The 27,818-nt window shown below is 42.4% G+C and overlaps 1 protein-coding gene across 15 annotated transcripts in view; it reads right to left on the bottom strand.

Moving 5' to 3' along the window:
- Nucleotides 1-27,818, bottom strand: part of LARP4 (La ribonucleoprotein 4) — an 85,849-nt gene that overhangs the window by 40,036 nt on the left and 17,995 nt on the right. For 8 of the 15 annotated variants that reach the window (XM_050748673.1, XM_050748671.1, XM_050748665.1 and 5 more), the window contains 7 exons: nucleotides 16,355-16,502; nucleotides 15,043-15,198; nucleotides 13,297-13,372; nucleotides 7,945-8,081; nucleotides 5,113-5,216; nucleotides 1,770-1,880; nucleotides 981-1,034 (listed from right to left, as the gene is read on the bottom strand). In XM_050748673.1, the coding sequence (XP_050604630.1) occupies nucleotides 981-1,034; nucleotides 1,770-1,880; nucleotides 5,113-5,216; nucleotides 7,945-8,081; nucleotides 13,297-13,372; nucleotides 15,043-15,198; nucleotides 16,355-16,502 (786 nt within the window). Of the gene's footprint in view, nucleotides 1-980; nucleotides 1,035-1,769; nucleotides 1,881-5,112; nucleotides 5,217-7,944; nucleotides 8,082-13,296; nucleotides 13,373-15,042; nucleotides 15,217-16,354; nucleotides 16,503-27,818 lie in introns of all 15 variants that reach the window. The other 7 variants (XM_050748662.1, XM_050748664.1, XM_050748672.1 and 4 more) reach the window with 3 other exon arrangements.

The raw sequence follows: 27,818 nt of genomic DNA, 5'->3' as shown, positions 1-27,818 counted from the left end.
ACATTTACAAATAAGAATAACTACAGCACACAGGGAATGAGGATCAAGTCAAACTAAGTGTATGTTACTGGATTATAGTTTAGAACACTAGCTCTGGTAGCAATGTGAAGAACAGATCGTTAAGGGGGGAAAAAGTTGTTAACACAGCAGTTAAGAGGCTACTCCAAGTGTTCAAGCCTAAACAATGGGAGATTTTTGGAAAGCATTTTCACAGGACCTAAGAACAGACCAGACATATAAAGACAGTGATCAAGTGTCATCAGTGACAATGCCTAGGTTCCCAAATGGTTGTATGTTAATGTAGTGATGCAGTTAATTGAGATAAGGTTGAAAGTACTGTGAATATTTTTCATCTCTGTTACTGAAAATTATTCCTATTGCTCATTTTGAGATCTGGAATTATCTCATATGTTGTAAATCAGCATCTAATTAAAATTCACGCTATTTGAAGTTACCCCTTTGTAAAGAATTGCTGTAGACAAAGTATTTTTAAGATTTATCAAAGAATTTTCTGAAGTAGCACATAATAGAAGCCAGAAATTTGTTTTTGTTGTTGCTGCTGTTGTTTTTGAGACAAGGTCTTGCTCTGTCGCCCAGGCTGGACTGGAGAGGTACAATCTCTGCTCACTGCAACCTATGCCTCCCGGGTTGAAGCAATTCTCCTGCCTCAGCCTCTCAAGTAGCTGGAATTACAGGCATGTGCCACCACACCCGGCTATTTTTTTCTATTTTTAGTAGAGACAAGGTTTCATCATATTGGCAAGGCTGGTCTCAAACTCCTGGCATCAAACAATCTGCCTGCCTTGGACTCACAAAGTGCTGGGATTACAGGCGTGAGCCACCACGCCCAGCCCAAGTCAGATACTTTTTAAAAGTCACTATGGGTTTTTATAAAACATTATCTGTCTGTATTTTTAAAATTCTCATACAGAGAAACCAAAACCTGTTCTGGTTTCACACTGATCTCCTCTATTTCTTACCATAATTGGCTTGCCCTGAAATGTTTTAACTTCTTCTCTTAAGTATTTAAAAGCCTGTTAACAAAGCACAAGAAAACTTTCATTAGCATCCAAACATTTCAGTAAAGTCATCTTTATTATGTTGAGAGTTTAGTATTAAACTATAAAAACAAAATTATGTAGGTGATTCCACTGTGCAGGTGGACAGGGAATGAAAAAGTAAAAATATAAGGCCTTCTCAACCACAGTTCATATTTATTGTAGAAAAGCCACCATGGATTACTGCAGAAAAAATGCCTTAAGATTGAAAACAGACCCAAAATATCCCCAGAAACCAATTTAAAAATGATCAGACAACTTTCTACTAAATTGTTTTAAAAAACAAAAATCTGTGAGTGATTTTTAAACACTCTTATCATAGATATATTTGTGTTTTAAAGGATTATTTCTCTTTAAGACATGTTAACAATTAAGAATAAAATCATCAAGTCAAAATTCCAAGAATTTTATTTATTGCAGACCTATTATGTACTAAAAATACCACTGGGTACATAGTTCTCAATCCCTATGTTAATTTTAAAACTGTTACGTTAACATTCTTGTCGACCAGAAAACTTCCTAAATCAAAACTGAAAAACTTTAGGAAGATGATCAAAAAGGACATCAATTGAGCAAAAGCAAAAAGGTAAATCAAGGTACTCACTAATCTTGATAAACATCAGTGTAAACACACATTTTCTCAATTAAAATATACCACTACTTATTTTGCCACTAGGATGGACCTGTATCAGAAAACTGTTTTCTTCTTACCTGTTGTGCATCTGTGTCTGACTGGAAAGTGATATACCAGTTGCTATTGTGTGCAAATTCACAGCTTATCACTTTGGGGCAGTTTTCACTTTTGAACAAAGCTTTCACTTCCTAAAAAGAAAAAGAAAATTAGTTAACTCTAAAAAATACATCAATAAATGGCATTTTTTGCTTGTTTATTTACTAGTAATGTTAAGCATATCTTCATGTTTTTGGTCCTTTCTATCACTTCACTTGTTAACTTTTGCCCATTTTTCTACTGAGGATAGGCTGTGTTCCAAAACAAATAGAGTTAATAGGAGATATATTTGAGTCTGGTCTCAAACTCCTGGATGCAAGCGATCCTTCCACCTGAGCACCCCAAAGTGGTGAGATTATAGGCACGAGCCACTCCATTTGGCCAGGAGATGTATTTTGTACATGATTTTGGGATGATTTATTTTACGATCAGCAAAGCATAAGTATTTCACTTCCACTGGCAAGCTAAACGCTCCTTATAGTGAAATCTCCCCTGTCCTTTTCCTGTCTGGCCTGCCACAGGACAAGTGATATCCTTCATTAACATTTTCTAGGCAATAAAAATTTTCATGCATTCTCATTTAATCCAGATGCTTTGCTTACAACATACATGTGAGTTAATGTGCAAACATATCTTCCTTTTTCCATAATTAGTATAAATGTAAACAGAAACTCTGACAGCTACATGGATTCAGAAAAAGGGTGACTACAAAACTTAAAATGGTAAAACTGTTAATGGATTGAAAGAAGATTAAAAAAAAAGTTAAGTGAACATTAAGTATACTTAAGAAGTAACAGGCCAGGCGCGATGGCTCAGGCCTGTCATCCCAGCACTTTGGGAGGCCGAGGCGGGCGGATCACGAGGTCAGGAGATCGAGACCATCCTGGCTAACACGGTAAAACCCCCGTCTCTACTAAAAATACAAAAAATTAGCCAGGCGTGGTGGCGGGCGCCTGTAGTCCCAGCTACTCGGGAGGCTGAGGCAGGAGAATGGTGTGAACCCGGGAGGCAGAGCTTGCAGTGAGCCAAGATCACGCCACTGCACTCCAGCCTGGGCGACAGAGCAAGACTCTGTCTCAAAAAAAAAAAAAAAAAAAAAAAAAAAGGTAACAGAAGGAAAGAAAATATCTACTGAAATAGCAAAGGTCAAATGCAGCCCGAGAGCTCAGTGGCTCACTTCTGTAATCTCAGCACTTTGGGAGACTGAGGCAGGAGAATTGCTTGAGTTCAGGACGAGCCTAGACAACATAGCCAGACACTGTCTTTACCAAAAAAAAAGTAAAAATTGGCTGGGCATGGTGGCTGGCTCCTGTAGTCACAGCTACTTGGGAGGCTGAGGTAGGAGGACTGCTTGAGCCAAGGAGTTTGAGGCTGCAATGAACTACGATCATACCACTTGTACTACACCCTTAGTGACACGGCAAGACCCTGTCACAGAAAACCATTGATTGAGGAAAAACTTCTTTTTTAACATGAAAAAAAAATTTAAAAGCAAAAAACAAAAAACTTGAAAACCCAACAAAACATTTGGTGCCTTGTTTTACTGTTTTTCATGTGTATGAACTCCTTATGTATTCAGAATATGAATTATAATAACCGTAAAAAAGATAATGAAATAGGACACAATGGCTCACGGCTGTAATGCCAACAGTTTGGGAGGCCAAGGTGCACAGACTGCTTGAGCCCAGGGCCTTGAGAACAGCCTGGGTAACATGGCAAAACCCCATCTCTACAAAAAAGTACAAAAATTAGCCAGGAATGGCGGCATGCGCCAGTAGTCCCAACCACTCAGGAGGCTGAGGTGAGAGGATTGCTTGAGCCCATGAGGTCAAGGCTACAGTAAGCTGTGACTGTGCCACTGCACTTCACCCTGGGTGACAGACTGAAACCCTGTCTCAAAAAATAAAATAAAATAAAATTCTATTCTAAATAGCTAATCAATTACAACGTCAGTTACTAACTAATCCTCATCTTCTTTAATATATATCACCTTATCATGGCAACTTAATATGAAGCTCTGTGACACAGTGATTATGAAACATGGACTTTAGAATCAGAGAGATTATGTTCAAACCCAAACTCCTGTCATTTAAGAGCCCTTATGTCCTTGAGCAAACTATGCAACCAGCCTAACTATCAGTTACTTCATCAGTAAAACAGATAATAAAACCTTTGGCTTTAAATAACAGCAAAGTAATAACTGGTAGAATCTAACTGTCAAATTGATTACAATGTTTCATTAAAATATTATTTTAGGCCGGGCGCGGTGGCTCAAGCCTGTAATCCCAGCACTTTGGGAGGCCGAGACGGGCGGATCACAAGGTCAGGAGATCGAGACCATCCTGGCTAACATGGTGAAACCCCGTCTCTACTAAAAATACAAAAAACTAGCCGGGCGAGGTGGTGGGCGCCTGTAGTCCCAGCTACTCCGGAGGCTGAGGCAGGAGAATGGTGTGAACCCGGGAGGCGGAGCTTGCAGTGAGCTGAGACCCGGCCACTGCACTCCAGCCTGGGCGACAGAGCGAGACTCCGTCTCAAAAAAAAAAAAAAAAAAAAAAATATTATTTTATTCTGGTATGTGTACCATACCATCTTTATGACTGCAACTTTGCTTTATATAATATTTTGCTGAACAATAGGGTTAGTCCTGCCGCCTTAATCCCTTTTTTTTTTTTTTTTGAGACAGAGTCTCGTTCTGTAGCCCAGGCTGGAGTGCAGTGGCGCGATCTCAGCTCACTACAAGCTCCCAGGTTCACACCATTCTCCAGCCTCGGCCTCCCAAGTAGCTGGAACTATAGGGGCCCACCACCACGCCCAGCTAATTTTTCGATTTTTAGTAGAGACGGGGTTTCACCATGTTAGCCAGGATGGTCTCGATCTCCCAACCTCGTGATCCACCCGCCTCAGCCTCCCAAAGTGCTCTGATTACAGGTGTGAGCCACTGCACCCAGCCTTGCCTCCTGAATCCTTAATCAAAATCTAGTTATTCATTCTTACAGATGAATTCTCAAGTTCCCAAAATAGCCTATTTATATATTAGTTGCCACTGAATCAATCTAGTAAATTCAGAATGTTTCACTGCAACACTTTGTCTACCCTTCTAAGAAAACAGAATTATATCTTTTCCTTCCCCTATACCATACTAGTACTTCAGAATTAATGAAACAAATTAATATTTAACCTTTTCACAGTAACTGATGAAGGCACTGGCTTACGCTTTGCTTGTGTACCTCTTTCAATTTCTTTTCTTTGCCACGGAAAGCAGAAGAACCTCTTTCAATTTAAACAGAGAACATTTAGCGTTAACAATTATTAATAATTTACCTCTATTGGTGTTGTTTCAGGAATCTCTCTAAGAATTACAATACAACGCTTATGACTTGGTCTCACTTTCTCACCCTTCTCATCAACTTGCACCATGGGAGAAGCTGAAATTTAAAAGAAAGGGTATCATTCAAAAGTGACAAATAATGATATTATTAATGTTATTAAAAAACTATTCATTTTAATTTCCAGCTGAGTAAATTTGCAGAGGCTGGGTTAATATCTTAAAGAAACTAAGTTGTAGAATCAAAGATTATAGGTATGACAATTTTTTTGGAGATTTATATGTGAAGACCACTGTCAAATGTTATTCACTGAAAAAAATATTCAGAGTACTTACTCTAACTTTGGCACTGCCTTCAGGGAGCATACAACATATATCTAGTAAGGCAAATTTCTTGTATATAATAACCAAATTCTTCATTGAGGAGATAACAAATGAATGTTAACAGAAATTAGTGTACTTTCATTGGCAAAACACTATGCTGAGGAATGTAATGAAATCTGGTACGTGAAGAAATTCTTCCTAAGATTAAAGTTCAAGAAGCCCTTAAACCAAGAACTATACTCAAATTATAAGCTATCCAGGATGTCAACTTACTTAATCTTGCATACTACTACAGAGTCCCAAAAGCCATCTTTTAAACGCTGATTAGGAGGAAATATTATACTAAATATAGTAGCAAATAGCCAAAACTTTTATTTCTAGTCCCTTCATGGAGTTAATATACCAGATCTCCATAAGCAGGCAAGTAGACAGAATAAAACAAGCAGTTAAGGGTGATGGCATGCCAAGTTCCAACCTAAACAGGTGGGAGATTCTGCCTCTCTTTGCCAACTTTTAATGTAGACAAGACTGGGTCATTTTAAGAAACGATGTACCTACAAACCAATCAGAGATTCCATAAATGTTTGTAATCCTCTGGAAATGGAAATCTATTCCAATGTAAGTCTATTATCAGACTTGCTATATTTAACTTCTAAACATTTTCAGAAACACATCTCTCATAAAAGTGAAGATCTGCCTTATTCAGTGAAATAGTTAACAAAACCCACTCTTAAGAGGTTACCAAGCCGGGCGCGGTGGCTCACGCCTGTAATCCCATCACTTTGGGAGGCCGAGGCGGGCAGATCACAAGGTCAGGAGATCGAGACCACGGTGAAACCCCGTCTCTACTAAAAATGCAAAAAATTAGCCGGGCGCGGTTGTGGGCGCCTGTAGTCCCAGCTACTCGGGAGGCTGAGGTCGGAGAATGGCGTGAACCCGGGAGGCGGAGCTTGCAGTGAGCCGAGATCGCGCCACTGCACTCCAGCCTGGGCGACAGAGCCAGACTCCGTCTCAAAAAAAAAAAAAAAAAAAGAGGTTACCAAATACTGAACCAAGAAATACATACAAGACATAAAATCCAGCAAAAAAAAAATTTTTTTTTTGAGACGGAGTCTCGCTCTGTTGCCCCCAGTGGCGCGATCTCGGCTCACTGCAAGCTCCGCTTCCCAGGTTCAGGCCATTCTCCCGCCTCAGCCTCCGGAGTAGCTGGGACTACAGGCGACCGCCACCACGCCCGGCTAATTTCTTTTTTTTCTATTTTTAGTAGAGGCGGGGTTTCACAGTGTTAGCCAGGATGGTCTCGATCTCCTGACTTGGTGATCCGCCCGCCTCGGCCTCCCAAAGTGCTAGGATTACAGGCTTGAGCCACCACGCACGGCCAAAAATTCTTAAAGCTTCAATCAAGAAATAAAAATTCGGCCGGGCGCGGTGGCTCACGCCTGTAATCCCAGCACTTTGGGAGGCCGAGGCGGGCGGATCACGAAGTCAGGAGATCGAGACCATCCTGGCTAACACGGTGAAACCCCGTCTCTACTAAAAATACAAAAAATTAGCCGGGCATGGTGGCGAGCGCCTGTAATCCCAGCCACTGGGAGGCTGAGGCAGGAGAATGGCATGAACCCAGGAGGCGGAGCTTGCAGTGAGCCCAGATCGCACCACTGCACTCCTGCCTGGGCAACAGGGCGAGACTCCATCTCAAAAAAAAAAAAAAAGAAATAAAAATTCATTACCAAATTTCAGAGCAGTATTTGTCAAACTGCCCATAGCAACTCATTAGTAGGTTGTAAAATTAGAAACAAGTTTGTTACAAATATTTCAGTTGGGTGGAGGTACATGGTGTGTACTGAACTGTGATGAAAAATGTACTTCATTGCTTATACTTCTTAAGTGGGCATGATGATAAACAACCAAGGTGCAGAATTGTTACAGAAGCTGTATATAGGCTGGGCGTGGTGGCTCACGCCTGTAATCCCAACATTTTGGGAGGCTGAGCGGGGTATACATGTACACACACACACGCATACACACACACACGCATACACACACACACACACACACACACACGTCAGTAAAAACAAAGACAAGGCTTGGGAGGCCAAGGTGGGAGGACTGACTCAGCCAATGAACTTAAGACCAGCCTGGGGAACACACCAAGACCCCACCTCTATAAAAAAAATTTAAAGATTAGCCAGATGTGGTGGCGTGTGCCTGGGGTCCCAGTAACTTGGAGGGCTAAGAGGTAGAAGGATGGCTTGAGCCCAGGAGTTTGAAGTTGCAGTGAGCTGCGATTTGCACCACAACACTCCCGCTTGAGTGACAGAGTGAGACCCTGTCCTTCACCACTACCCCTGAAAACAAAAAACAAAGAGAGATAATTTGGAACAAAACAACAAAATAAGGTGGTGGTGGGGGCAGTAAAATATAATTATCTATATGACCAGAAGTCAAAATAACATTTAACGTTTAAAATTAAAACAAAAAAGCTAAAAGGTATTTTTACATACATCTTAACACTTCAAGAATTAGATCATGGTCTGTAGTCAACTTTTTTATTTCTTCCATGTTGGCAACTGTCCAAATTGGGATGAACTGATCACTATCCATTTGAGATATCAAGTAAAGATCCTTTGACAAATTTTCTCTGAAAAGAACAAACAAAATAGTCCTATAAAACAAGCAATTATTAAAAAGCACCTAACGAGAAGAGGTATCTTACTCCTTTTCTCTACTTTTTAAATGCATGGAAATAAGATTATTTTATCAGAAATAACACTAAACTTTTCAATGAACTCTAAAAAGTTGTTAAAAGTGTTCAATTCAAAACATATTAGTGTAATATATATACACATTAGTTAATATAACTTTTACAGTATCTCAATTCCCAAACACATCCAGCACAATATTGGACAATTATACTGATATATAAAGAGGTTTAATATTACAAGTAGCATTTTAACAAAACATTACATATAGCAGAGTTCCATCTTATAAATACTTCAGTGATATTAGAATATGGATGATAAAAACTGTAGCTGAACTGTGAATTGACTCAAGAAGGATTTTCTTTTTTCTTTTTTTTTTTTTCTGAGACAGAGTCTCACTCTGTCGCCCAGGCTGGAGTGCGGTGGCGATCTCGGCTCACTGCAAGCTCCGCCTCCCGGGTTCATGCCATTCTCCTGCCTCAGCCTCCCGAGTAGCTGGGACTAAAGGCGCCCGTCATCTTGCCCGGTTAATTTTTTGTATTTTTAGTAGAGACAGGGTTCCACTGTGTTAGCCAGGATGGTCTTGATCGCCTGACCTCGTGATCTGTCTGCCTCAGCCTCCCAAAGTGCTGGCATTACAGGCGTGAGCCACTGCGCCCGGCCGGATTTTCCATTTCTTAATGTGTGCATTTTGTTGTTGTTGTTGTTGAGGGGGAGTTTTGTTCTTGTTGCCCAGGCTGGAGTGCAATGGCGCGATCTCGGCACGCTGCAACCTCTGCCACCTGGAGTCAAGCAATTTTCCCGCCTCGGCCTCGCAAATAGCTGGGATTACAAGCATAAATCACCACGCCCGGCTAATTTTTTGTATTTAGGAGAGATTGTGTTTCCCATGTTGGCCAGGCTGGTCTCAAACTCCTAACCTCAGGTGATCCACCCGCCTCGGCCTCCCAAAGTGCTGGGATTACAGGCGTGAGCCACTGCACCCTGGCCAAAATATGTATTTTAAATTATGCAAGTCAAACACGCTTATATAAATGCACACCTTGGCTGGGCACAGTGGCTCATGCCTGTAATCCTAGCACTTTGGGATGCCGAGGCGGGTGGATGATTAGAGGTCAAGAGCTCAAGACCAACCTGGCCAACATAGTGAAACTCCGTCTCCACTAAAAATACAAAAAATTAGCTGCGCTTGGTGGTGGGTGCTACTCGGAGGGCTGGGGCAGGAGAATCACTTGAACCTGGGAGGCAGAGGTGGTAGTGAGCTGAGATCGCACCATTGCACTTCAGTCGGGTCAACAAGAGTGAAACTCCATCTCAAAACATAAACAAACAAAATGAAAAAGATGCAAACACTTGCATCTTACACATAAAATCTTGTTTAATAAACTTAGGTAAAATCAAATTCACACTTTGCTATTCACATCAAATATTCTTTGAAGCAGTCTGGCTATAAATAGCTGGAAGTTTTTGCTTATAAGCCCTCTTCTCAAAAAGTACTGTACTGATCACCCTATTTAAAACTGCAACCACCCCAGCATTCCTGATTCCTCTCCTTGCATTCAATTTTCTTCCCACAGCACTTATCTCCTAACATACTTCTGAGTTGCTTATTTATTATGTTTGTTTTGTGCTCTTGCAGTCAGAATATAGGTTCTGACTGCAAGAACCTATAAGCGAAGGATCTTTTGTTGTTCAATCAATAATGTATTTCAACTGCCTAGTGCCTGGCAAGGAGCAGGCTCAAAGGCGCTTACATTCAAATTCTATTAAAATAAAGGCCAGGGGAGGGGGCTCACGCCTGTAAACCCAGCACTTTGGGAGGCCAAGGTGGGTGGATCACCTGATATCAGTTTGAGACTAGCCTGGCCAACATGATAAAACCCCATCTCTATTAAAAATACAAAACGTAGCCAGGTACGGTGGTGCGTGCCTGTATTCCCAGCTATTTGGGAGGCTGAGGCAGAAAAATCGCCCCGGGAGGTAGAGGTTGCAGTGAGCCGAGATCGTGCCACTGCACTCCAGCCTGGGCGACAGAGTGAGACTCCATCTCCAAAAAAACAAAAAAATTCCTTAAGAATCTGAAAATAAGACAACCATAAACATGATCTTTGCAAAACTAAAAAGCTGTAGCCTAAATGAACTCTGAAATTTAGCGGGTCTATTCTTAAACAATGACTCAAAATTCTTAAAGAAACTGTACCTTGTCAGAAGTAAATAGATATAACATCTACGATTTGATTATTCACGAGTAATACCTGATATGTATTAACGGCAATTGTGCTGAGCCACAAATGTCAATTACCCAGCTGGCTGGAACTATATCACAGTCCTGAGTAGGAATGTGATGGATCATGACAAGTAGGAGCTCCCACTGCAAAAGCTCCCACTTTTTAAAACATTTTTAGTTAAAAAAGCTGGGATAAACTACAAAAAAAAAAAAAAAAAAAAGATCATGTTTTTGGAGATCTGGGAAAGTTGTAGAAGCTTCAAGCACAAAATAACTAAAATGCCCCAAAGAAGATCTTTCCTTCCTGAGAGCATTTGCAGATCTTGACTCAGATTCTACTGGACGATAGAGAAACCAGCAGATCTCTAGGCAGTTGTGTATAAGTATGTGGTATGTGTAATGGGCATAGAACTAGAATTATGAATGGAAATTATGGGAGCCACCAATACAGCTGATTTTCCCCATAAGATGGTTCCTGAGTTTTAAGGAGGAAGATGGGAGATTGGAAGTCAGGCTGAAAAGACAGTAAAATCTACGTGGTCTCGTGAGTAAGTCTGAGTGCAAGCAAAAATGCTGAAAACGCAGGTCGCCCCCATAAGACACTGCCAGATTTTCTTTTTTTTTTTTTTTGAGACGAAGTCTTGCTCTTGTCCCCCAGTCTGGAGTGCAATGACGTGATCTTGGCTCACTGCAACCTCCACCTCCTGGGTTCAAGCGATTCTCCTGCCTCAGCCTCCTGAGTAGCTGGGATTATAGGTGCGTACCAACATGCCCAGCTAATTTTTTGTATTTTAAGTAGAGATGGAGTTTCATCTTGTTGGCCAGGCTGATCCTGAACTCCTGACCTCCGGTGATCCGCCCGCCGTGGCCTCCCAAAGTGCTGGGATTACAGGCGTGCACCACCGTGCCCAGCCAAGACACTGCCAGATTTTCAAGCACTATGGGGTAGGAAGTTAAAAGAGCTAAATCTCAAACCTCTGCATTACAGATCTAAATCTCCTTGGTTTTGTAAGATTAGGGTGACACAAAACTGCCAAGCTCTGAATCAAAAGCCTGAAAGGGCCATGTAGAAGGAATAGAGCTAAATCAAAGGTGAACTGAGTCTAATTAAAATTGTTGCTCAGCCCCGACCTAGCTCAATTTCTGATTGGATTGAAGCAATCAACATTTCACTCTCTGCCTAACAGAAGAAAAGCTCAAACTCTGTCTAGAGTTGTATTACCTGCATCTTCCATGGTTCTGTTGTATGTAATGTACAGCATAAAATCAACATTTACAAGACATACAAAAAGGCAGTAAATTATGACAGATAATTCAAGAGTAGAAACCCAGACAATAGAAACAGACCCATAAATGATCTAGTTAGTAGGTAAAATTCACCCAGGCTGAAGTGCAGTGGTGCAATCTCAGCTTACTGCAAACTCCACCTCCTGGGTTCAAGCAATTCTCCTGCCTCAGCCTCCAGTAGCTGGGACTACAGGGGCAAGCTACCACACTCCGCTAATTTTTGTATTTTCAGTAGAGACGGGGTTTTGCCATACTGGCCAGGCTGGTCTTGAACTCCTGACCTCAGGTGATCCACCTACTTCGGCCTCCCAAAGTGCAGGCTAAAGTAAATATTACGTGAATGTTTTTGTTTCTTTGTTTTTGAAGTGGAGTCTCGCTCTTGTTGCCCATGCTGGAGCCCAGGAATAATTTCAGCTCACTGTAACCTCCACCTCCCAGGTTCAAGCAATTCTCCTGCTGCCGCCTCTCAAGTAGTTGGGATTACAGGCACCCACCACCACACCCGGCTAATTTTTAATTTTTATTAGAGACAGGGTTTCACCATGTTGGCCAGGCTGGTCTCGAACCCCTGACCTCGTGATCCACGCACCTTGGCCTCCCAAAGTGCTGGGATTACAGGCATGAGCCACTGCGCCCAGCCCATAATTCTTATCTGTAAATAAGACTTCTCTAAATGTTTGCCTGAAAGGATTCCTTATTTAATAGAAGACACTGGCAATATAAATTATGTATCCAACTCCTTACTATTTTGCCAAAAATGACTATGATTAATGTTATAAGAATCAACTATTAAAACAAGCATTAAGAAATAACTTTTTGTCAATTCCAAAATTGAGTATGTTCACAGAAAAAACATCCAATGGAAACCTCATTATCTTTATATTAAGAATAGATCCTTTGCATATCAGATTGGAGACGACACGTTTTTTTTTTGTCCTTGAGATGGAGTTTCGCTCTTATTGTCCAGGCTGGAGTGCAATGGTGCGATCTCGGCTCACTGCAACTTTCGCCTCTGGGGTCAGGTGATTCTCCTGCCTCAGCATCCTGAGTAGCTGGGATTACAGGCATGTGCCACCATGTCCGGCTAATTTTTGCATTTTTAGTAGAGACAGGGTTTCTCCATGTTGGTCAGGCAGGTCTCTAACTCCCGGCTTCAGGTGATCCAGCCACCGAAGTCTCCCAAAGTGCTGGGAGTACAGGAGTGAGCCATGGTGCCCGGCCCTACACTTTTAAATCTAGATAAAGGGCCGAGCGTGGTGCCACACGCCTGTAATCCCAACACTTTGGGAGGCAGAGGAGGGCGGGTCACATGAAGTTGCAAGTTTGAGACCAGCCTGGCCAAGATGGTGAAACCTCGTCTCTACTAAAAATACAAATATTAGCTGGGCATGGTGGCCACACGTCCGTAATCCCAGCTACTCTGGAGGCTGACGCACGAGAATCTCTTGAACCCGGGAGGTGGAGGCTGCAGTGAGCCAAGATCACACCACTGCACTCCAGTCTAGCGACAGCATGAGACTCTGTCTCAAGAAAATAAAAAATAAAAAAAACTAGTTAAATAATAATCACCATCCTCGTACTCTATTTCACACATATTTTACATCTACTAATCAAATTCAATAAAGGGGAAATAGCAATACCGTGAAAAACAGAATTCTAATTGTTTCTTCAGACATTCTTTTAGGTCTTCTGTAGAAATTGCTGAATTGCTTTCTCCTGATGGTAGAAAAGGAGGGAAAAAAAGTTAATAGCATGTTAGCAGACGTGATAAATCTGACATACTGTTGTACTCAGAAGCCACAAAGTATCTACAATCAAAATTCACCACAAAGCTATTGTTTGAGAGAACCAGGGTCTCCCTTTGTTGCCAAGGCTAGAGTACAGTGGTGCGATCACAGCTTAGTACAGCCTCAACCTCCTGGGCTCAAATGATCCTCCCACTACAGCTTCTTGAGTAGCTAGGACCACAAACTTGTGCCACGATACCCAGCTAATTTTTTATTTTTATTTTTTTGTAGAGACAGGCTCTCATTATGTTGCCCGGACTGTTCTCAAACTCCTGGGCTCAAGCAATCCTCCTACCTTGGCCACAGGCATAAGCCACTGTGCCTGGCCCAAACTGTATTTTTTATTATTTTTATAACTTGGATAGTTCAAAGTCTAACTAATTTCTCTCAACTTAGATATTCTTTCATCAGATACATTTCATATTAGTTTAAGAGTTATTTTTATCAAAAAATTAACAAAGCACAATACTAAAAGCACTTAAAGGCTGGGCATGGTGGCTCACGCCTGTAATCCCAGCACTTTGGGAGGCCAAGGAAGGTGGATTACTTGAGGTCAGGGATTGAGACCGGCCTGACCAATGTGGTGGAACCCCATCATTACTAAAAATACAAAATTAGCCGGGTGTGGTGGTGCGTGCCTGCAATCCCAGTGAGCCGAGATCACGCCACTGCACTCCGGCCTGGGCGACAGAGCGAGACTCCCTCTCAGTAACAATAAAAAACACCACCACCACACCACCACGGCTGGGCGCAGTGGCTGACGCCTGTAATCCCAGCACTTTGGGAGGCCAAGGTGGGTGGATCACGAGGTCAGGAGATCGAGACCATCCTGGCTAACATGGTGAAACCCTGTCTCTACTAAAAAAAAAAATACAAAAAATCAGCCGGGCATGGCGGTGCGCGTTTGTAGTCTCAGCTACTCAGGAGGCTGAGGCAGAAGAATGGCGTGAACCCGGGAGGCAGAGCTTGCAGTGAGCCGAGATCGCCCCACCGTACTCCAGCCTAGGTGACGGAGCGCGACTCCGTCTCAAAAAACAACAACAAAAAAAACACCAACTGCTTGCCATATCATTTTAACTCTATGTTCAAAGTCGGCAGTTGTTTCTATATAGATACGTAAAAATTATTTTCTGACACAGTTTCACTCTGTCACCCAGGCTGGAGTACAGTGGCATGATCTTGGGATTACAGGTGCATGCCACCACGCCCAGCTAATTTTTTTTTTTTTTTCTTTTTTCAGTATAAGACAATGTTTCACCATGTTGACCAGGCTAGTTTCGAACCCCCGACCTCAAGAGATCTGCCCGCCTCTGCCTCCTAAAGTGCTGGGATTACAGGTGTGAGCCACCCTGCCTTTTTTCCTGTTATCTTTAATTTCACGCTTTCCTTTAATAGAACCCTCATAAACAATCTTTTAACATTACAAATGTCATGTTATGTGAAAACAATGTAACAATCAACTAACATTTCATTAACATAACCTTCTTTTCAAATAAGAAAATAATGCCAAAGGTTTATCAGAACAAGGATAAAGAGACCATGGGTGGGGGGGTGTCCTGTACTGAATTCCCATTTTAACAATAAAACCATAAACTTTACCGGAAACATCATATATTTGGTAACTCAGATCTTCTGGTCCTAAAATCATCCCATCAGTTGATTCTTCAATGCCTGTAGTATTTCTGGTGGTTTCACAAGACGAAGAATACATTACTTCATATTCTTTACATGTATCTTCTGAGAGCTCTGCATTACCTGTATTAAAGAGAGACACTGAAAATAAATGGGAATTATTTAAATTCTATTTTCAGGAACCCTGGTCAGTATGTCACCTATAAAAAGATTTTAAGGTATTCTACCAGTTCGGAGTATGTCCACATGGTTTTAAGCAAGAGTTATCATTCCAAGGGAGAAAGTTTTGACAATTACGGATAAACTAAAATGATTAACAATTGCTAAAACGTATATAGCATTATCTATGTATCAGACTACTCCAATTCACTTTATTCATTTAATTATCAGAAAATCCTGTGCTGTAATTAAGATTGCTTCTGTTTTACAGATGGAGGAAAAAAGCATAGAGAAATTAAGTTATTCGCCCAAGGTCGAACAGTGAGTAAATAGCAGAGTCAATGATGGTAGATAAAAACTAATTTATAAATATCATTATTATAGACAGGTTGCATGCTGGACCCAAAGACACAGCTACTACTTGAAATCAATGGCAATCTATTCATGTTAGGTATAAATGAGAATTATACACAAACCACATGTTAAACATAAATCCTGGATGCAGTATGTTTAAAGGAAAAACAAATTGATAAATATACTTAATCAAATAAACAAAGGATATATCCTGGCCAGGAATGGTGGCCCACACCTGTAATCCCAGCACTTTGGGAGGCCGAGGTGGGTGGATCACTTGAGGTCAGGAGTTCGAGACCAGCCTGGCCAACATGGTGAAACTCCATCTCTACTAAAAATACAAAAGTTCAGCCGGGCACGGTGGCTCACGCCTTTAATCCCAGCACTTTGGGAGGCCGAGGTAGGCGGATCACCTGAGGTCAGGAGTTCGAGACTGGCCTGGACAACATGGTAAAACTCCGCCTCTACTAAAAATACAAAAATTAGCCGGGTGTGGTAACCAGATGTGGGATTACAGGCATGAGACAAAGCCGGGTGCCTGTAATCCCAGCTACTCAGGAGGCTGAGGCAGGAGAATTGCTTGAACCTGGTGAGGTGGAGGTTGCAGTGAGCAAAGATCGTGCCACTGTACTCCAGCCTGGGTGACAGAGTGAGACTCTGTCTCAAAAAAAAAAAAGGCCGGGGGATGTATCTCAAGTTCGGTAAACTTGCTTGGCCGTACATTTAACCAAACTGTGATTTTTATGACCAAATATTTAAGACTTACCCTCAGGATGAGCACCTGATGTAGCTGCTGTTTCATGCCAAGAGCTTTCAGTTCCATGAGTTACTGGGGTGGCATCAGTATTTCCAGGAGCAATTTCTTGCCATACTTTGGCATTAGGATTTAAACCAGTTCCTTTAGATGTTACCTGCTAAATAATTGAAAGATCTATTTGTAAATTTTTAAAATCAGAGCATGAAAATTACAGATTTAGATAAAATCGCTTTTCCATTACTTAAAAGCGGGAGAGAAACCCAATAATTACATTTAACAAATAATAAATAATACTAAAGTTTGTGATCAACTTGAAAATTTGAAATATCTATGTAAAAGTTAGCTTCCTATATAATAAAAAATAGGTATTTCTAAATATTAAAACAAATACTGCCCAGGTGCAATGGCTCACACCTATAATCCCAGCACTTTGGGAGGCTGAGGCAGGAGAATCACATGAGCCCAGGAAGTTCGAGGCTACAGTGAGCTGTAAACACACCATCACACTCCAGCCTAGGTGACAGAGGAGACCCTGTCTCAGAAAAATAAATAAAAGAGAAATATTGCTTTACCCCAACCTACTTGCAAATGTCACAAAATTTAAAATATTTACGTAACTTTTGAGACACTTGTGTATTTTTGCATCTACAGCAAATTTCTTAGTTATCTAATTTTCCAGAATATTATATATATTTATAATATTATAAAATATAAATATTTTATTGCCATCTAAGCTGTGACAGAGACTTTAGAGTCTGAACAATTCTATAACTAGAAATTTTATCCCGAGTTAAAAGTAGTGATATGCTTTATATTGGAATTTTTTTTCCATCTGTCCTGCAAGTGTATGTTCTTAATGTCCACAGCATGACTATTTTAAATAGTGCCATTTAAGGTAATCTCTTGAGGCAGGGCACGATGGCTCATTCCTATAATCCCAGCACTTTGGGAGGCCAAGGCAGGCAGATCGCTTCAGCGCATGAGTTCGAGACCAGCCAGGGCAACAAACACGGAGAAATGCTATCTCTACAAAAAATACAAAATTAGCCAGGCGTGTTGGTGGGCACCTGTAGTCCCAGCTACTCGGGATGCTGAGGTGGGAGAATGGCTTGAGCCTGGGAGAGAGGTTGCAGTGAGCTGAGTAGCTGAGTTTGCACCACTGCACTTCAGCCTGGGAGACAGAGTGAGACTCCGTCTCAAAAAAGAAAACACACACACACACACTCACTCGCTCACACATACACACCAAACATAATGCCCTGTTCCATGCCTAGGTTCATCCATATCTTGAGAGCAGGGTCTGCGCCTTGAAATGGTGGTAGTAGTGAGAAGTATTTTATCACTTACACGCTTTAGAATTTCCAAGTGTAGGATAACAAGCGTATACCTTTCAGTCATTTTTATTATTATTTCAAAATTCTCTACAGAAAATACATCTGTTTTGTACCCACAGGAGAGTAGTACTCTCCCACTGCTCTGCCTTTGGTAGCCACTGATTTGAAGCTGAGTTGACTGGTGAATGTGATGTGGGCATTTACGTATCGCATAATTTGTGTGTTGGGGAGGGGGATAATCTATTTTAACGAAACTTGCTATTCATGTGTATGCCCTAACAAATAAACATTATAGCATAATAAAAGGTACAACTAAGCACTGTGGAGTGGAGGTGGGATGCCTACCCAGCAGCAAGCCCACCCTCATGTGCCATCTGAGGACCTGCAGAAAGGACAGTGGGAAGGAGACAGCAGCCTCAGCCCAGAGATCTCCCTATCCTCCTCCCTCAGGGGAGGGGGATCCTGACATTTGATCCTGACATTCAACCCTTCATGTCCTCCTTGGTCAGGAAGATGGTTGGGTACAGTGGGTGGAGGTGAGGAGAAGGAGGTACAGAAGGGGACGCAATATGCGAGTAGAGAGATTCTAGAGAAGGGCAAACGAGGGTGGGTAACAATGGAATTAAACAGAAGAAAGAAGCCTCTATTTGTAACCCTGGAATCCGGCAGGGGAAGGAGGAGGAAATGGGCAAGGGAAGGTGGTAAAGAGAAGCTGAGGAGAAGGCAACTCACTTATTTCTCCCTGCCTCTGCTGAACAGTTCCACTCCTTTATGTTAATCCCATTCTGAGACAGGCCCAGAGAGGTTCCAGTGACAAACTAGTAGTTTGTGTCCCGGGGCACAAATGATCTAGGAAGTAAATTGCAGAGCTGGCAGGCAAAGCTAGGGTCCACCTCAGTAAGACTCAGCTCCTGGCTCCTAGAGAGCTTTGGCACTGATGCCGTAGGTGACAATAAGAGAGATGATGAAGATGCCGAAGCCCAACTCTAAGGGTGATAAACTCAAGCTTTTTGGGTACAACATAATTTCTGACTGATAGCAGAATAGAACTCTGAGTAGCTTGTGATAGCCAAGCTCTCCTGCCATGTCAACAGTATTTGACATTAAGCATTTTTCAATAGGAGAAAACGCATGTATTTACACACTTATTCTCTCCCTCTCTTTCCTCCATTCTGAGAATACCAGATACACGCCTACCCAAAAAGATGGCAAATGTTAAAGGTACAGCTCTCAGAAACAAATGATCAGACATTAAATCCCAATAAATACAAGGAGTACAACATTCATTTACTTACTTGAAAAGGATACAGTGAAAGGGCCATATACCTATTAGAAATACCCCTTACTCAAAGAGTTGCTATGTAGAGTAGTTATGTGACAAGATCATCATTTCAAAGTAGCTTTTTTTTTTTTTGAGACAGTGTCTCGCTCTGTTGCCCAGCCTGGAGTGCAGTGGTGCAATCTTGGCTCACTGCAACCTCCCTGTCCTGGGTTCAAGCTATTCTGCCTCAGCCTCCTGAGTAGCTGGGATTACAAGGGCCCGGCACCACGGTGGGCAAATTTTTGTGTTTTTAGTAGAGACAAGGTTTCACCATGTTAGTCAAGTTGGCCTCAAACCCCTGACCTCAGGTGATCCACCCTCCTCGGCCTCCCAAAGTGCTGGGATTACAGGCGGGAGCCACCGCACCCGGCCTCAAGGTAGTTTAATAATCTTCATCTAAACACACAATGATTGAGATGCTGGAGTCACTCCTGAATCCAAAAACAGCTCTAATATGAACTTTTTATTATTGTGTGATCTTGGCAAAATTTCTTAACTCTTCTGAGCCTCAATTTTGTTAACTGTAAATTGAAGTAAAACAATTTTTTTTTTTTTGAGAGACGGAGTCTCGCCCTGTCGCCCAGGCTGGAGTGCAGTGGCCGGATCTCAGCTCACTGCAAGCTCCGCCTCCCTGGTCTACGCCATTCTCCTGCCTCAGCCTCCCAAGTAGCTGGGACTACAGGTGCCCGCCACCTCGCCCGGCTAGTTTTTTGTATTTTTTTAGTAGAGACGGGGTTTCACCGTGTTAGCCAGGCTGGTCTCAATCTCCTGACGTCGTGATCCGCCCGTCTCGGCCTCCCAAAGTGCTGGGATTACAGGCTTGAGCCACCATGCCCGGCCCGAGGTAAAACATTTTTATTTTTATTTTTACTACTTTTATAGACAGGGTCTACTCTGTCATCCAGGCTGGAGTACAGTGGTGTGCTCATAGCTCAGTGTAGCCTCAAACTCCGGGGTTCAAATGATGCTCTTGCCTCAACCTCCTAAGTAGCTAGGACTACAGGCCTGGAACACCATGCCCCACTAATTAAAAAAAAATTTTGGCAAAATTGGGTTTTCATTATGTTGCCCAGGCTAGTCTCAAACTCCTGGCCTCAACAGATCCTCTCAAACTCAGCCTCCCAAATCACTGGGATTACAGGCATGAGATACTACACTGGGTCAAGAAGTCCTTATTTTAAAAATTACATGGCTGGGTGCAGTGGCTCATGCCTGTAATTCCAGAATTTTGGGAGGCCAAGGCAGGTGGATCACCTGAGGTCAGGAGTTCGAGATGAGCCTGACCAACATGGTAAAACCCTGTCTCTGCTAAACAATACAAAAATTAGCTGGGTGTGGTGGCGGGCACCTGTAATCCCAGCTACTACTCAGGAGGCTGAGGCAGGAGAATCGCTTGAACCCAGGAGCTGAAGATTGCAGTAAGCCAAAAATCACGTCATTGCACCCCAGCCTGGGTGACAAGAGCAAGACTCCGTCTTAAAAAAACAAAAAAAAATTACAGGCCAGGGACACTGGCTCATACCTGTTAACTCTAGCACTTTGGGAGGCTGAGGCAGGCGGATCATGAGGTCAGGAGATCAATATCAGCCTGGCCAATATGGCAAAAATCCCATCTCTACCAAAAATACAAACATTAGCCAGGCGTGGTGGTGTGCACCTGTAATCTCAGCTACTCTGGAGGCTGAGGCAGGAGAATCGCCTGAACCTTGTAGGCGGAGGTTGTGGTGAGCCAAGATTATGCCACTGCACTCCAGCCTGGGTGACAGAGCAAGACTCCATCTCAAAAAAGAAAACACTGCATATACTTTTTTATAAAGCATGTCAGTTTTGAATGGAAGGCAATTCTGCTGTCTCACCCTCAAAAGTATACTACACAAACACCGATGCATTCTATCAAAATCACTGCATAAGTGAAGTTAAATGTAAACTATGATGTCATAGAAAATTAGCTTTGAAGAAACATAAAATTACAAAAGATGACTATAGCATGCTATAAAACTGAAACCTAAAAAACCTAAAAAGACTAAGAAAATAAAAATTTTTAAAAAGTATAAATGCATGGACATAAATAGGAAAATAAAGTACTATTTATATTTACTAGTTTGGCAAAGCCCCTAAGAATAATTTCCCAGCCAGGCGCCATGGCTCACGCCTGTAATCCCAACACTTTGGGAGGCTGAGGCGGGCGGATGACCTGATGTCAGGAGTTCAAGACCAGCCTGGCCAACATGACGAAACCCCATCACTACTAAACACATAAAAAAATTAGCCAAGCATGGTGGCGGGATTCCTCCTCGGGAGACTGAGGCGAGAGAATCGCTTGAACCCAGGAGTCAGAGGTTGCAGTGAGCCAAGACTGCCCCATGGCACTCCAGCCTGGGCGACAGAGGGGGACTCCATCTCAAAAAAAATAATAATAATAATGATGATAATATAATAATTTCCCAACTGGCACAGAGTTGGCGAAAATCCTTTTATGGAGACTACATAAAATGATTCAACTCATATTTCTACATATATTAGCATTATTTTTGAATGCTAAGAAATGCAAATAACCCTGTTTAAACAGATGAGGAATACAGGAAACGATATACTAAGTATTACACAGCAATCCAAAATTATAAAGATATCACATTAACGCATTTTATAAATCGGATGGGATACTAATATCACAAAGAAAAAACTGCTGTTTATTCAGCTATCACACACCAAATATTTTAAGATGTATCCCAATTTTCAAAGTTAAAATGTGCAAAAATATGCATCTTAGGGTTGATTACATATGAAAATGTACAAAAACTGGAAAATGCTTTCACACACAAGAGTGGAAAAAACAGCTGTAACTGCCATAACAACAAAAGCAAAAGTGTTAAAACAATTCTGTGGGCTAGGCACTGTACAGAATGCTTTTTATGTGTCATCTCCCCTACTTTTTAAAACAATGTAGGCCGCCTGCGGTGGCTCAAGCCTGTAATCCTAGCACTTTGTGAGGCCAAGGCAGGCAGATCACTTGAGGTCAGGAGTGTGAGACCAACCTGTCCAACATGATGAAACCTTGTCTCTACCAAAAACAAAAAAATTAGCCAGTCGTGGTGGCGGGTGCCTGTAGTCCCAGCTACTCAGGAGGCTGAGGCAGGAGAATCACTTGAACCCGGGCGGCGGAGGTTGCAGTAAGCGGTGGTCATGCCACTGCACTCCAACCTGGGTGACAAAACAAGACTCCGTCTCAAAAACAAAACAAAAACAACCAATGTAAGTATTAGTATCTCTCTTTTTTTTTTTTTTGAGACGGAGTCTCGCTCTGTCACCCAGGCTGGAGTGCTGTGGCCGGATCTCACCTCACTGCAAGCTCCGCCTCCCGGGTTCACGCCATTCTCCTGCCTCAGCCTCCCGAGTAGTTGGGACTACAGGCACCCGCCACCTCGCCCGGCTAGTTTTTTGTATTTTTTAGTAGAGACGGGGTTTCACCGTGTTAGCCAGGATGGTCTCGATCTCCTGACCTCGTGATCCGCCCGTCTCGGCCTCCCAAAGTGCTGGGATTACAGGCTTGAGCCACCGCGCCCGGCCTAGTATCTCTCTTTTATAGATTATCCCATTATGAGAGGTACGGAGTAATAACAAACCCAATTAAAGACATAGAAAGATGAAATACGAAGGAAGGATTCAAACCCAAGGCAGCCTGACTCCAGAAACAAAGGATTAACCACACAATGATTACAATTGCAAGAAGTACCTAAGCATGTGGTTATAGGCTGGAAGAAAACATGATCTGCCACAGTAACTAGACCAGATTGGTTTTCTCCCCACTTACAAAACAGTCTTTTTTTTTTTTTTTTTTTTTTTTTTTGTGATGGAGTCTTGCTCTGTTGCCCAGGCTGGAATGCAGCAGCAAGATCTTGGCTCACTGCAATCTCAAGCGATTCTCCTGCCTCAGCCTTCCGAGAAACTGGGATTATAGGTGTGTGCCACCACGCCCAGCTAATTTTTGTATTTTTAGTAGAGACGGGATTTCACCATATTGTCAAGGCTGGTCTCGAACTCCTGACTTCTTGATCCTACTGCCCCAGCCTCCCAAAGTGCTGGGATTACAGGTGTGAGCCACCGAACCCAGCCTAAAACATTCTATTAAAATGCTGTTTTGAGTCATAAAAAAAATACAAAATTTAAGATTATTGCTTCTGTTACTGATTTTTTTCAAAACAGAGCATATTAAAGTACATTAAAAGCAGGCTGGGTACGGTGGCTCACGCCTGTAATCAAAGTACTTTGAGAGGCCGAGGCGGGCGGATCATGAGGTCAGGAGTTCGAGACCAGCTTGGCCAACATACAGTGAAACCCCGTCTCTGCTTAAAAAAAATACAAAAATTAGCTGGACGTGGTGGTGTGCACCTGTAGTCGCAATCACTTGGTAAGCTGAGGCAGTAGAATCGCTTGAACCTGGGAGGTGGAGGTTGCAGTGAGCCAAGATCACACCACTGCACTCCAGCCTGGGCGACAGAGAGAGACTCCATCTCTCCAAAAAAAAAAAAAAAAAAAAAGCAAAGATTATTCTGTACCTTCAAATATATTAAATACATACTATTATTTTAGTTTTATACCAGTCAACATTTACTTAAATTTACATGAATGCTGACCATTTTCTTTGTTCATTATTCTTTCTTGCATCTCGGAGTTTTCTTTGAAAACATTTACCACCTACCCAAAGGATATCATTCAGAACTTCTTAGTAAATTCTCTCAAGTTGTGCTTTCTCTGAAAATACATTTTTAACCATCCTTGCCATACACAGAATTCTCAATAGGCATATAACCCCTTTCAGGCACCTAAAAGACATCCTGTACTTTCTGGTTTATACGATGGCTAATAAGCAATCGGCCATCAGGTTAACTGCCATTCTTAATCTCTCTCTACTCTCTGATTTATTAATGAGGCTTTACAATCATTAAAAGTGCGAAATTGTTTTTTATTTGATATAACTGGGATCCGCAGAACTCCTGAAAAATTTCATCAATTCTGTAAAATTCTCAGCCATTCTCTCCTAAAATATTCACTCTTCACCAACTGCTCTATTATTTCCTTCTGAAACTCCAATAAAATATATGCTACCTTGTCATCTTGTTCCATGTATCAGGTTCTTTCCTATTTTCCATTTTGTTGTCTCTCTAGTTGCATTCTGAACAATTTCTTACGATCTTTCTTCCAGTTCGCCAATTTTCCCAAGTTTCTAACTTGCTGTTCAACTTGTGAAGTTTCTAAGCTCCCTTTTTATATTTTTCATTTCTTAAAGTTCCTTTTGGCTCTTTCCTCAAATCTATCTGATCAACTTTTTTGTTTCTGGCCCATCTTTTTTCTTCTTTTAAGCATATCAAACATTTTAATTGTGTAGTCTACACTTGATGATAATTCCAGTATTTGTAATTTTGAGGGCTTAATTTTGTGACTTGTTTTTTCTGCTAAATCACGATCCTAATGACTTACATGCTTCATAATTTTACACTGTAAGGCCATTTTTCTTAGAACTTTGTAATAATTTTATCAAAGATTACGTTTACATGGGCTTTTTTTAGACAGGGTCTCACTCTGTTGCCCAGGCTGGAGCGCAGGGGCATGATCACAGCTCACTGCAGTCTCAAACTCCTGGGCTCAAGCAATCATCCCACCTCAGCCTGGTGACCAGCTAGGACTACAGGTTTGAGCCACCACGTGGATACGTTGTTTTTGTTTTTGTTGAGATGGGGTGTGGCTATGTTGTCTAGCCAGTCTTGAACTCCTGGTCTCAAAGGATCATCTCACCTTGGCCTCCGGAAGTGCTGGGATTATAGGTATGACCCACCACAACAGGCCTAAACTGGCTCTTAAGGAGATGATTTTACTTCTGCTAGACGTCTGCAAGGAAGACTACCAATCTGGACTAGATTTAAATTTTCAATTGGAGTTTTTTGGAAATAATAGGTAGTGCAAAATCTAGCAATACTCTGGTATCAAAGAGGATCTGTGGTTAGAATCATCAAAGACCTTTCCTGCATCAACCCAGAGCCAAGGCTAAAACTGTCAAGTGTGCTTTTCTCTGGGAAAGTTTGGGTTTTTTTCCCCTACCTTTTTTAAGACAGGGTCTCACTCTGTTGCCCAGGCTGGAGTACAGTGGCACCATCAAGGCTCACTGCAGCCTCAACCTCCAAGCTGAAGCAATCCTCTAACTTCTCAACCTTCCAAGTACCTGGGATTACAGGTGCATGACACCATGCCCAGCTAATTTTTTTGTATTTTTTACAGAGACGGGGTTTTGTCATGTTGCCTAGGCTGGTCTTGAATGCCTGGGCTACAGTGATCCTCATGCATCAGCTTCCCAAAGTGCTGGGGCTACAGGCATAAACCACCATGTCCAGCCTCATTTGCTTTTCTACCAGCTTAAATCTCTGCTTTAAAAAAACTTTACATGTGTTGAATTCGCAATGGCTGACACTTGTAATCCCAGCACTTTCAGGGGCCAAGACGGGAGGACTGCTTGAAACCAGAAGTTCAAGTCCAGTTTAGCAACATAAGAAGACCCCATCTCTACAAAAAAGGTTAAAAACTTAGCCGGTGGTGGTACACATCTATAGTTCCAGTTACTTGGGAGGCTAAGGCTGGAGGATTGCTTGAGTCTGGGAGACTGAGGCTAGTGAGCCAAGATCACACCATTGTACTACAGCCTGGATGACAAAGCGCGACTGTCTCAAAAAACAAAACAAAAAGGGCCAGGCATGGTGACTCATGCCTTTAATCCCAACACTATGGGAGGCTGAGGCAGGCAAATTGCTTGAGCTCAGGAGTTCAAGACCAGCCTGGGCAACATGGCAAAACCCTGTCTCTACAAAATACTTAAAAAATTAGCCAGACGTGGTGGCACATGCCTACAGTCCCAGCTACTTGAGAGCCTGAGGCAAGAGGATCACTTGAGTCCAGGAGGTAAAGACTGAAAAGAGCCATGAGGTATTCTCAGAATAGCTCGTTCATTATATTTCAAGAAAGTAATACCAGTATTTTTTCTTAAAGCTAAATTAAAGAGTAATTCCAAAAACTGAGACAATTATGGTATAACAGGAAAAAAAAATTAACCTCATTCTGCCACCCAATCATTATGTAATCATTCTGCTTCTCTATCTTTAAGAATATAACGCCTAGGCCAGGCACAGTGGCTCACGCCTGTAATCCCAGCACTTTGGGAGGCGAAGGTTGATGGACCCACTTGAGGTCAGGAGTTCGAGACCAGCCTGGCCAACATGGTGAAACACTGACACTTTTCAATAAAAATACAAAAATTGGCCGGGCGCGGTGGCTCACGCCTGTAATCCCAGCACTTTGGGAGGCCGAGACGGGCGGATCACGAGGTCAGGAGATCGAGACCATCCTGGCTAACACGGTGAAACCCCATCTCTACTAAAAAATACAAAAAACTAGCCGGGCGAGGTGGCGGGCGCCTATAGTCCCAGCTACTCGGGAGGCTGAGGCAGGAGAATGGCATGAACCTGGGGGGCGGAGCTTGCAGTGAGCTGAGATCCGGCCACTGCACTCCAGCCTGGGCGACAGAGCGAGACTCCGTCTCAAAAAAAAAAAAACAAAAAAAAACCAAAAAAACAAAAAACAAAAATTAGGTCGGGCGTGGTGGCTCACACCTGTAATCCCCAACACTTTGGGAGACCAAGGCAGGTGGATCACCTGAGGTCAGGAGTTCAAGCCAGCCTGGCCAATGTGGTGAAACCCCATCTCTACTAAAAATACAAAAATTAGCCAGGCGTGGTGGTGGGTGCCTGTAATCCCAGCTACTTGGGGGGCTGAGGCAGGCGAATCACTTGAGTCCAGGAGGCAGAGGTTGCAGTGAACCAAGATCACACCATTACACTCCAGCCTAGGCAACAGGATTGAAACTCCATCTCAAAAAGAGAAGAAAAAAATGATCCAGGCATGTTAGCGTGTGGCTGTAGTCCCAGCCACTTGGGAGGCTGAGGCAGAAGAATCACTTAAACCTGGAGGCAGATGCTACACTGACCCAAGACTGTGCCACTGCACTCCAGCCTGGGTAACAGAGTGAGACTCCATCTCAAAATATTAATCAATTAATTAATTAAAACAGAAGTCTTTTGCTTTGTAGTGCTTCCTGGCTTTCGGTTTCATGGCTGCTAGAAGCTTTTACAACAGCAAAACCAGTAACAAGATAACCCCCCTTACGTGGGGAGCTAAAGCATCTTTGAAGTAGCACCATGAATAACTATAGCAACATCTTGGATTAGAGATGTTAATTCACAACTTCCTCATATCGTAAGTAGCTCAGGGAGAAACCAACTAGTTTTCAAACAGCCCCACCAGGAGAAGTATCAAAGTACTACTTAAGAACTTACAAGTAACAATTTTCTTTTTTCTTTCTTTTTTTTTTTTCAGACAAGAGTTTTGCTGTGTAGCCCAGGCTGGAGTGCAGTGACGCGATCTCAGCTCACTGCATCCTCCACCTCCCGGATTCAAGCAATTCTCTGCCTCAGCCTCCCAAGTAGCTGGGATTACAAGCGCCCACCACCATGCCCAGCTAATTTTTTGTATTTTTAGTAGAGATGGAGTTTCACCATCTTGGCCAGGCTGATTTTGAACTCCTGACCTCGTGATCCACCCACCTCGGCCTCCCAAAGTGCTGGGATTATAGGCGTGAGCCACCACACCCGGCATAACTAGCAATTTTCAAAAGCAAGACACTTTCATATTTGCCACTATAAATACATGCAAAAAGTGCTTGCTGTACCAAAAGTATCTCATCAAAGTTTTTAAACAATCAATCATTATTCAAATC

The sequence above is a fragment of the Macaca thibetana genome, chromosome 11 (genome assembly GCF_024542745.1).
Source record: "Macaca thibetana thibetana isolate TM-01 chromosome 11, ASM2454274v1, whole genome shotgun sequence".
NCBI lineage: Eukaryota > Metazoa > Chordata > Mammalia > Primates > Cercopithecidae > Macaca > Macaca thibetana.
The sequence above is the reverse complement of the archived record's forward strand: the minus strand, read 5'-3'. Positions and strand labels throughout refer to the sequence as shown.